Source organism: Leuciscus leuciscus (assembly GCF_965113295.1).
Source record: "Leuciscus leuciscus genome assembly, chromosome: 5".
Classification (NCBI taxonomy): Eukaryota; Metazoa; Chordata; class Actinopteri; order Cypriniformes; family Leuciscidae; genus Leuciscus; species Leuciscus leuciscus.
The window spans coordinates 20,562,018-20,574,184 of record NC_138729.1 but is presented as its reverse complement, the minus strand read 5'-3'; the positions used below and the strand labels follow the sequence as shown (position 1 = coordinate 20,574,184).

General features: G+C 36.2%; 1 protein-coding gene across 1 annotated transcript in view; it reads right to left on the bottom strand.

The window, feature by feature from the left end:
• kiaa0825 (KIAA0825 ortholog) overlaps positions 1 to 12,167 on the bottom strand; it is a 145,862-nt gene that overhangs the window by 96,532 nt on the left and 37,163 nt on the right. Inside the window, exons 8-12 of the mRNA XM_082169989.1 lie at positions 10,722 to 10,978; positions 9,064 to 9,214; positions 5,059 to 5,249; positions 3,219 to 3,401; positions 2,976 to 3,101 (exon numbers count right to left, since the gene is read on the bottom strand). Coding sequence (XP_082026115.1) covers positions 2,976 to 3,101; positions 3,219 to 3,401; positions 5,059 to 5,249; positions 9,064 to 9,214; positions 10,722 to 10,978 — 908 coding nt within the window. The remainder of the gene's footprint in view (positions 1 to 2,975; positions 3,102 to 3,218; positions 3,402 to 5,058; positions 5,250 to 9,063; positions 9,215 to 10,721; positions 10,979 to 12,167) is intronic.

Below are 12,167 nucleotides of genomic sequence, written 5' to 3'. Positions count from 1 at the left end.
ACCTGCATCTGGTAAGTTGAGGTGTGGTCATATTAGTTCAATTTCAACGATATGTTGGGGCATTGTGAATAGTGTAGCGATATATGAAGCATTACTCACATAGAAGTCTACAGTATCTGTTGGTCATCACTCATCGTCACAGCAAATTCACATGATCAATAATCTGCAAGGGGAAATACTTCACCTGTACGTGAAAAGGCTTTATGACAAAAGTCACATGAACAAACAGGAAAACGGGTCTCGTCGCATCCGCTTGTCTTAGAAAGTGTTACTAGCAGTACGAACTGACAGCGATATATGGACTTTTAAGGTCATCAGCTAAACTATCTAGTTCGTTGTATTGTTGCCATTTTGTTCGATTTAAATATCTAAATGGCAGTGAGAAAAACAAAAATGAAAACTTTTAGATACCAATCTGCATATGGAGGGACATCCGTTATGCACATCTTTGCTCGCTCCTATATTTAACGAAGCACATACAAAAGACTTGAACCGGAAGCGATGCGACTTGTTTTACAGAATACAGAAGTTTATAGCATGATCTCTGTATAATATCAGTCTTTAAATGCAAGATATTTAAAGTGTACCTAAAGTATAATAATTCCATAGTTAATAGTACTTGCAATAGTTCCATTTTAGCTAAATCAAATATACTTAAGTATATCTTTAGTTGCACCTCAGCACTACTTCCGGATAACTAAAGTGCATTAACCACAAAATTAGTTGATCCAATTTGGCCGACTTTAAGTATACAAATTTAGTATACCAACAGTACAATTGCAGGGTATTTATATTAAGTTCATCCATATGTAAATGTATTTGTAGTATACTTAGCATAACATAAATGTATTTCAAATACATTTTTGGTATCTTTATTTTTCACTAGGGTAATCAAGTCTTTAATTGTCATTCTAAAAGTATCATATAAACGTGTCCCATGCAATAAAATAAAAAGTAAATAAATAAATTCTTCAAATGGCAACTGACATCTCAATGGTAATAATAGTCATGCTTAATTTAGCACAAACCACTAAATATCATTATTTATCTCTGACCTTGGTTGCAGAACAAGTATTAAAGTGAAGGGTGAGCTCTGCAACATAACAGGAGAACATTATGCTTTAGTTAAGCAACAGATTTGTCATGTCAAAGGCCCGGTAATCCACCCGATATCCCACTTTAATGGTCCTGATAAATCTGTAAGCTACACCATGAGGTCAGGTTTCGCTGTATCTCGAACTTACACACGTAAAAAAAAAAAAAAAAAAAATCCCTTCCTGCCCATAATGCTCCTTGATTTATTGATATTTCTAGTCTCTTTATTACTTTTTTATTTAATAATCCAAACTGTCAGTTTGTTGGAGTGCTTGAGTAAGAAGAAGAGTTTGATTTTGGTGTATGGCCTCTTGGCTCTGGTGGGGCCCTCACCGCGAGACCCTCAGGGAGTCTTGAACACAGCGAGGCTAAATAAATAAATAAAAAAGGAACAGACAATAAAAATGCACTAATTTAAATCCCTTGGACTTCATGGAAGCGGAGCCGGTGGGGCTGACGACCGGTGATTTGTGTATGCGGGACACGCGATGATATCACGCTGGAGTGGGAGTCTGGAGCTGTGCTGGGGGGCTTGAGGAGGGTGATGTGAGATGTGGCTGACATTCACAGTCCTCCTACAGGCTCCGTTTCAGCCTTTCACACCCAGGCTGAAGACCCGCAGCGCATGTCAGCATAAACAGCATGACTAACTATGGCATCTGCATCTGGACTGCATTAAGGGCCGTGAGTCTGGGGGCCTGGTGACTGCAGTAATGTAGTGACTGTGTTTGTGTGCATTTAACACATGAACGAAAACTGAAAGGCCACACTAGCCTTATTTGGGTCAGCTGCAACAACTCACCACATTGTGTGTGTTTTTCTTGTAATAAAACTTAAAAATGGGCTCAGAAATAGAGGTACAGCACTATCTGGTGATGTTTTTATTGTGTCTATGGAATCTTGGAGTAATGTGTTACAAGTATTTTATTTTAATAATATTACATTACTATTATTTAATCGGATTGGAACACTTTTTGGACATTACATTTGATATAAATAAGTAGCAGAAGAAGTAGCATATTATTATTATTATTATTATTATTATTATTAAAGACATACTGTATGTGTCCACCTCAATTAGTCACATTCAAATCATCATGAATATAAATCAGTAGCCGAAGTATTAGTGATAAGAATATTATTATTATTATTATTAAATACATATGTGTCCACCTCAGAAATCACATTTAATTCCTTATAAATACAAATAAGTAGCATAAGTATTAGTAATAAGTATATTATTACAATAATAATTATTATTATTATTAAAGATGAGTCCACCTCAGTAGTCGCATTATATAATCATTATGTGAAAAATACACTTTTTGAAAAAATACTTTTAATCAGCAAGGATGCATACAATTGATCAAAAGTGACAGTAAAGACTTTTACATTGTTTTTTTATATTGATATTTATATTTATATTTAAAATAATCTGTTATTTTGAACTTTCGATTTCCACAAAAATATAAACAGCACAACTGTTTTCCACAATGATTATAATAATAACCTTTCCTGAGGCCCAAATCAGCAGATTAGAATGGTTTCTGAAAGATCATGTGACTGAAGTCTGGAGTAATGATGCTAAAAATTCAGCTTTGTCATCACAGGAATAAAATACATTTTGAAATATATTAAAATACATATATTTTTAATACATAATTATTTTAAATTGTAATTATGATTCACAATATGACTGTTTTTACCGTATGATCAAATAAATGCAGCCTTGGTGAGCATTAGAGACTAATCGACCGCAAACTTTTATACGGTAGTGTAATTCTAATTATAAGACATCTCTGTGGAGGAAAATGGCATTAATGGGTTAATCATTGACCACTGACTGAACACATTGGTTTGTTGCTCAATACTGTCAGTACCTCAGCAGCCCCTCTGTGAACAGTGTAGGGTTCATTACGCTCAGCCACATTGTGTCACGACTGTTCACTCCCTCTGGAAATTTTGGAGTTCTGCTGCGTCCTCCACCACAGCCTCCCTGAAAAACCCTGGAGAGAGCGAGAGAGAGAAAACGAATAAATAAATAAGCACACTCTCATCAAACGACTAATCTTGCTCCTGTAGTTCTCAATAATCCAGCAAGTTTATCCCGACTCTTGTGTCACCTGTGCAGCTCTGCCAGAGGTGATGTAAGGATGACCAGTACGGTCAGTAGCTGGTTACACAGGCTGTGTATGGACCACATCCAAGATCCACGGGCTGCATCTGGCCTTAGCAACTCCTCCACAGACTCACACATACTCCACATCAGATGCTCCACGCACAGCAGAAGAGCTGTAATATCAACCCTGGAGGAGGCAACGAGACAGATAACCAAAATTTACTAGCAAAAAATTCTCTTTTATGTGTAATATGTGATATTTAATAGAGCTACACTGTATGGTCATACTTGCTTGATGATTATTTAATTTGAAAATCAATGATATTAATAGTAAGATTTCATTGGGCATGCCAATCACAGTGCTGATTGTCAACACTGAAACAAATACTAACCCCAAACCCTAACCTTAACTTCAGTATAGAGTTGGAACCAACTCTATTGGTTGAGTATCTTTATCTCAAATCCCCTCAAAATCAGACTTATCTATCTATCTATCTATCTATCTATCTATCTATCTATCTATCTATCTATCTATCTATCTATCTATCTATCTATCTATCTATCTATCTATCTATCTATCTATCTATCTATCTATCTATCCCTACTTTAAGATACATATGTATCATTAAGTAACCTCAAATAAATGCATGCTCTGCTCAGTTCAAACCGCTAAATGAGTGTATGATGTACTTCTGTACAGTCTCTCAGTATCCAGAGAGGTTGAGTAACCCACTTTGGTTTCCATATTAAACTCAACTTTTCATCACCTACCACCAAGTTCTGCTTTATAGCACAGCGAAAGTTCCCCTTTCACCAGATAGCAGAAAAAGAGAAGGGAGCAGAGTCAGAGCCCATCTGCTTGGCAGACCCTGAGCTCACCCGGCACTGAAGAGCTCATAACCGGGTGTCCTTGCAGAAAGAAAAAACTTTCCCTCCATTCATTCCTTCAGTGCAGCCTTGGGCGATCTGCTCTTTCTCATCAGTCCTGGAGTGGAGGGGAAGCGTGCTCTTGTGGCATCTTTAACCACTTTAAGTATGTGTTAATGCTACGCACAAGGCCTGGGCGGTTGGGCCCGTCTAGCATGAAAGAACCGGGCCCTCCGCCAGGCGCTGAGGCAGGGCCATGTGCTAACAAAGAGAGACTGTTCTACAAATCTGGAGATCTGCTTTGACCCCCGGGGCCGAACACCGGCATAATCACTAAAGCATTCAAACACTGTCTGCTAAGCCCGAGGTTCCTGATAGAAGGTGGGCTTGTGCGTCTCAGTGCGGCAGAAATACGGTAAGATCATTCAATCAGACAGCATGGACAACTGCTCTCAGTTACAGTGTGTTTGAGTGTGACTGCTGACCATAAGATGAAGACGGGTGACTTTAACCATGCATGGCCACTTCAGCACGACATTTCCACAACGCAACAACCGAATGAGAATAATACAGCATGTTCAAACACTCTTTTTACACATTAAACAATAAGTAAGATGATAGGAAATAGTATTTTATTAATATAATGGTGGAGAGAAAAAAACGATATATATATCCATCCATCCATCCATCCATCCATCCATCTATCTATCTATCTAACTGTCTGTCTGTCTGTCTGTCTGTCTATCTATAGCGATAGGAAATGGTATTTTATTAATATAATGTTGGTGAGGGAAAAACTACAACACACACAAACTGAAATATTGTGTCTGTGGAATGGGATGGAATGGAATAAACAATGGTGAATGGAACCATTTAAAGGAACTGAGAATTCCATGCCCACCCAAGACATTTAAAAAAATAACAACAGTTCTAATGTTAAATACGGCAGGTTTTCAAATAATCCTCTTATCTGGTACCTGATCTGAGGCAGTCTTTTGTAGGAGGGTCGCGCTCTTGAGTACCTCTGAACTAAAACCTCCAGGGTCTCACACAGCACCTGGGCCAAGGTCTGCCGGGCCTGCACGGGGGCAACAGCGCCCCAAAGGTCACTGCGCAGGCCGGTGAGAAAATAGTGCCACATCTGGATGGAGAAAGAACACCTTTCACCCTGAAAAAAATGGTGGAGGAGACAAAAAAAAGAGAGACAAAGAGAGACTGGTAAAGAGATGATGATGATATCACTGCAAATAAATACCGAAATGAGGAGAAAGGAAAAAAGTCAGAAGGTCTTTCCAGACAATCTTCCTCTAGACCCTCATGGTCATGCAACCTGCACGCTGCACCTGGACCCCTCATTACCACAGAGAAAAAGAGAGCGTATGGATACTTTGAAGTTTTAATCTGGATATTCAATCACTGTTCATCTGAACATTACCCAGACATACATGCACACTGAGTCAAGATGGCAACGGGTCATTCCTGTTATGCAAGTCTCATCATGTGAGACTTAATATACTGGGTGAAATATAACTCGTAATTTTAAAATGGCAATCATGTTGGGGGTTTTTTTTCTCCCCCACTACATCCCAAATTGAACAAAGGAGTGAATTTTAAAGTTTGAGCAGATGTTGCTTTTTAACCATGTCTCCATGTCCATAGCAAATCTACCTTTTAAAAACTGGGAATTCATTAAGAAATTCTCCAGATGTTTCAGCATTTTTCCTTTCTCTAATCACAATAGTTCAAATAAAACATGGTTTTCTTGGGAATATCGTTTTAATTGGATTTTATAGGTTTTTCCTGTGCTCTCAATTTTACTTTCCATCCTGTTAGACTTTTGCAACTAACAAACGCCAGTTCCATGACATCATCCTCCAGGATGTGACATCACTTTTTGGTGGGGGAAAACAGCATAAACATGAACAAGTATAAACAACAGATTTGATGAATTATGTGATGTATTAGCTGGTTTGTCTCACTTTAAAACAGAGGTTTTCAAACTTTTTGATGATGCCAAAGACCATCATATACGATTATATCCTTACAAGGGCAACTATATATATATATATATATATATATATATATATAGTATAAATGCTCATTTGAAAAAAAATAAATAAAATGTAAGTGTGATATTATAAAAACTACATGTTGTTTCCAAAATAAATATCTGGACTCCAAATATTTAAAATGAATCATATATTTGTCTAGCCACTATTAGAGAACTGTATAGTCCTAAAAATTAATTATTTTTCTATTAATAATTGTATTAATAAAATTATATTTATATAAATAAATTAAATAAATGCATTTATATAATAATTTATATTTACATTTGTGTACACTTTATATGTATTTTGAAAGCATTATGAAATAATGTCAAATTGCCTAAATGTGTAAAAAAGAAAATATTGTTATACGTTAACATTTTTTAATAAATATATTAAGTTAACAAGTGTAATTCCACCGGCCTCCTAAGGGCTCCCCAGACACCCAGTTTGAAAATCCCTGCACTAAAACATTATATCCTTCGATAAAATGACAGAAATCTGTATAATGTTTTTAAAAATGTCAGGAAGACTTGAAAATATAAAAAATGTATTTCAAATTGCCACATTTAGTGAGCTTCAGCTCTTTATTTCCATCCTATTAACTTCAATCCTATTATGCAAAATCGTGTCACTGTGTAAATAATCAAGATTTAATGAATACAGTTAAGTATGAAGCTATTTCTGCACTTTTAAAGAAATGATTTGTGACACAATATTATTTTTAAAAAGCTACAGAGCACAAATGTAGATCATAATAATAGGAATAAGCTGACTGATCTAAAGGCTCAGACTTGCGTTGCTGAGATGCTTTCAGAATTGTATGATACTTGCCCAACAGCTCTAACGGAAAAAAGCAAGAAATGGAAACACAATTCAGAAAAATGATAAAAAGGACGAGAGAGTCTGCTTTCCTAAGAGGCTAATTACTTTCAGGCAAAGAGGAAGCAGCATTAGGAGTTCACAGTGTGACCAAAGAGAGATTATTAACAACCATGTACTACATCTCCTAATGAGAGCTGGGACGTGGTCCACCAGTGAGCCACGGCTAAGTCAGCCATAGAAAGGGACACACAGGGGCATGACCACACGTCCGGACCCAGGGATTTAGCGCTAGCGACTGGGCCTCTGGAAGCACTCGGGCCCTTTGGCATTTGCTCGGGAGGAAGTGAAAGGGAGGAGGGGGGAAGAGGGGATACAGGTCAGCAGAGGCGCAGACTCACACCTGCACACAGCAGGCCAGTCTGCCCCACAGCCCCGCGACGGGCGGATGTGTGCGTACGCATCTGTGAGAGCGCTTATGAGTGTGCCCATATCTTAATGGAGGTAAGGTTAGGGCTACGGGAACGGCTAGACTCTTTGACACACAGATGGTTAGTCTAAAGCTGCCTCGGGGCAACACGAGCCCCACTGAAAAGACTAGAGGAAGGGTCATTATGAGAACTAGGACTGAGAGATTTGCAGCTAGCAATATACTGTAGCTAGAAATTATTATTGTTTTTTTTACTTTTGACCATGTTTAATATAAACATCAGTACATCTTATTTGGTCTGAAAAGGCTTACAAGTTGGATTTGAATTTTAATTAACAATATTTATGTCAATTTTATTAACAATTGCAGACAAATCAATTCGAAATGCTTACAGCAAGAAGTAAAAATCTAGTAAAAGTCTAGTAATCTGTTTCACTAAATAACCAAGAATGTTAAGTGTATAAGGATATTTATTTTGTATATACAAATATTTGGTAACACTTTAAAATAAGGTCTAATTTTTTAACATTCATTTATTTATTAACTAAGAATTAACAATGCAATTCATTTATTACAGTATTTATTAATCTTTGTTAATGTTAGTTAATACAAATACAGCTGTTCATTGTTTGTTCAAGTTAGTTCACAGTGCATTAACTAATGCTAACAAATACACGTTATTTTAATAATGTATTAGTAAATGTTGAAATTAACATTAAGATTAATGCTGTAGAAGTATTGTTCATTCTTAGTTCATGTTAACTAAAGTAGTTAACTAATGTTACCAAATGAAACCTTATTGTAAAGTGTTTTTTTTTATATACATTTGCACAAATGTATAATGTTTTGTATCTAAAACATTTTAATAAGACAATTTAATTACAAATTTCATGTAATTTCAATAAAAAAATTTGGATGATGATGCAAACAAACTTGAATAAAAATTGTGATTAATTATATTGATTAAAATGGACCATTTTAACTGATTCTTACAAATGAATCAAGCTAAAAGCTCCAAAAGCTTTCCCAAATAATCCCCCGTCGACAAAACAAATAGACTTAAATAAAATAATAAAATAATAATATAAAAAATAGGATTTTAAAAGTATTCCAACCCATCCCCACCCCACCCCCCACAAAAAAAAATCTAATATATAGTCAATGAACAACCTAATGTTCTTTTTCTTTAATGGAAAGACAAGAAGTTTTTACACAAACACATTCTGGTTCTATAAAATTTGTCAGATCTGCTGAGACTGGAATTTGGTTCAAGCATTTCTTTATTTATTTGTAATACGAATATGTTGGGTTTTTTAAGGCTCTTTAGAATAGCAGGCCTTGAGGTTGGATCAACTAAGGATTAAAGTTGGATCAACTAAATAGTCAAGGACAATGTGCAAGAACAGCCAAGAATTTAAGAGGGCGACTACTTAAGAATACAATAATACAATGTATCATTTATTGCCCAATGTCACTGCATTTCAATACAGATACACTTAAGTTCTGAATGTGATTATGCTGTTTGACTTCACCACAGCTTTATCCTTGAGCACACTTTAAAAGCACAGGATGTTTTGTCTTCCAATAACCTAACCCAACCCCAAAGAGAAGCCCTCAATAAGGCTTCCACGTAACATGAACTATTATTAAAATATAGCCAGAAAAGCTACAACCATCTGTACCTCGTAAAAAGGGTTGGGGTCACTCCAGTAGTGGCTCTCGGCATCCTGCAGTATACTAGTGGTGCACACATGGACGCAGTAGCTGGTCAGGTGATCGTTCAGGGCCGCCAACACATCCTGGCTTCTCTGAATGGGCAGCAGAGTTAGAGGCCTGGTGTTGGAGACATCAAAGACACAAGGCCTGGTTTAAAGCAAAAGTGGTGTAGTTTACAGGTCAAAGAGCCACTAAGTGATTAATATCAGCAAATGGCTCTTATTATTACCTGTCAATCATTCAACACCTCCTAATTCCTCCCCTAATGTTTTCTCACTCCCCTTCTTTAAGAATAAGGCCACACATACGGTCTGACACCCCTTTCTGTCTGTCTCACTCTCTTTCTGTTGCTCATTCTCGGCTGTAACCTTACAAACACATAGGTGAATAGTTCTGTCAGAGCCCACCAGCTCACGTACGTCTCACTCCGGTTCTTTACAATCCAATTACAGCATTTTAGTAAATCTGACATCCGTCTGACAGACTGCCTTGCCAGGAAAACCTAGGCTTGACAAAGTGCACTATAAACCGGTGAACTTTAGCAGTGCTCACCCTCTCCAAACACTTTTCATTTTATGTACAAATGCACAGGTCAAACTCAAGCTGGGTTTTTTAATATAGCCTACCTATCATCCATGGAGAGATTTGGAGTTATTTATGAAATCAGGGCTACCACAATACAGAGGATCAGACTTCACTGTCATTCCTCACGCCACATCCACTACAGAAATACGGTACAGCTTCTGCATTTGATAAATGTATACTTGGGCCAAACATTAAGATCTTTATCAGGTGTTTATGCATTTGAAATGCAAATACATGCAAATTAGAAATGTTAAGAATCTAGACTAAGATTATGGCTATTTGTTTTCTTCTTGCTGTTGTTGTATTAAGCGTAAACTATACTAAATTTCACTATATTTTCTTAAAAATAGAAATAAGAAAAATAAACTTCATACTTTATTCAAAAACAAAGTGAATAAAAATAATGTGTATTCTCTAATAACAAGTCTTAATAACTTGTTTTAAAGATATTTATATAGTTACTGGAATACAAAACAAAACAATTAAGGAAATTATATATTTTTTACTTAATCTTACCATTAAAATGACTTGCATTGGACTAGCTCAAAACATTATTAAAGTGTACACTAGCCCTACCCTTGAAAGATTTTTTAAGAGGTATCTTATGTTCAACAAGGCTGTATTTATTTGATCAAAAAATATTATGAAATAATGAAATATTATTACAATTCAAAATAGCTTTTTTCTAGTTTTTCTAGTTCTAGTTTAATATATTTTAAAATGTCATTTATTCTTGTGATGGCAAAGCTGAATTTTCAGCATTGTTTCAAAGTCACATGATCCTTTAGAAATCATTCTAATATTCTGATTTGGTGTTTAGGAATAATTTGCTGTGTACTATTTTTGTGTGAACGTTTTCCTGGATTATTTGATTAATTCAAAGTTCAAAAGAGTATTAATTTGAGATATAAATGTGTTGAAACAATGTAAATGCCATTATTGTCACTTTTGATCAATCTGAATTTAATACGTCCTTGCTACATATTGATAAGTTAAGAAAATATAACAGGAGTGCTTTAAAAAAATGTGTTTAACTCACATGTGTCTGAGCTGGCTTTCATAGTGAGTGAGTGTCTGGTGAATGTAGTCACTGGTGGCCATCAGAATGGGAAGGTTCTTGAGGGGAGCTGAGGCCGGGACTTCCCCTGCCCTTTCCTCTAGCCTCGTCAGTAGGAAAGAAGTCACACGGCCACACACCTCCACGTAGCTGGAGCACACGGGCAGCAGGGTGTCCTCTCTAAACGCCACAGCCAGAGGGAGAAAAGCATCCATCTGCTCCACAATGTCTGCACAGAACTGGAAATACAGTGAATATGTGAGTTTTTCAAAGGTTTTTCTGTATGATCAATAGATGATCAATACTTATGCCTTAAAGGCACGATATGTATGATTTTTGGATTAAAATAACCAAAAACCACTAGAACATTGTTATATATTCTGTTGACTTGTGTATTTACATTATCCCAAATGTTTCCAACAATGTCCAGAAAAAGCAGATATTTTAACCAGTGTAACGTGTCGTGTCATTGCGTCGCTTGTCAATGGCTTCAAATACGCATTACCGTCGATTTACGGTTTAACTTTGGTTGAAACCATAGAAACACCAAAGATGCTTCTTTTTATTATGTCTTTTTTTTCTTTTTTTTGACAGGTGAGCTTTATGAGCTTTTTTTTATATCCAGGTGAGGTGGATAACTTTATTGACAGAAAACTAACCATTGTTATATAGCTCAACACGGCTAGTCTTATTTTTCGAATCCTTTGTTTTCTTGATTTACCGCGAGTAACACTATTTTGTCAAGTGGCTGACACAGCAAAATCAGAAAGAGCTTTATCAACAGCAATACAGCATTTTCTCCACCATACGAAGTTTTCAAATTAATTGCATGCCATTTAGAAACACAAGTCATCCAGCTTTTATTAATATGATATTATAATAAGATCTAGCTTACTGCAATGTGCAACAAGTGTCTTATACCAGTCACCGAACGCACAGAGTAACGTTATAACATAACATTCAGGACACTCAAATGTATTTTTAGTATGACTGTTTTGACCAAGTAAAATAGCACTGCGTTTTAATTTGTCAAATAAAGTGACCTGTATGAGTATTTCAGCACTTGTTTGTGAAACGGCTGTTTCAATAGAATGGAATAAGATAATGTGAATTTAAGTGATCAAATGTAACTGTAACGAAGTTCAAGTTCAGAGAAGGAGGTGAATGTTAAACGTAACTTTAATCGTAAAATATATGTAAACAACAAAGCAAAATGAGCAGCAGCGGCCGACTGTAGCATATAAGCATAATAAAAACAGCAATGTAAAATGTCTCAGGCTCTCTGCCCTGCCCTGCTTCATACCAGTAACATTAATAAAACTTTAACACATTAGCTCATCCATGAACATGAGTCCCATCAGATTGCTTTCCCTCGGCTGTGGAGGTGAAGACAACAACTCCCATGATTCCACACTCATTCACAGCGTC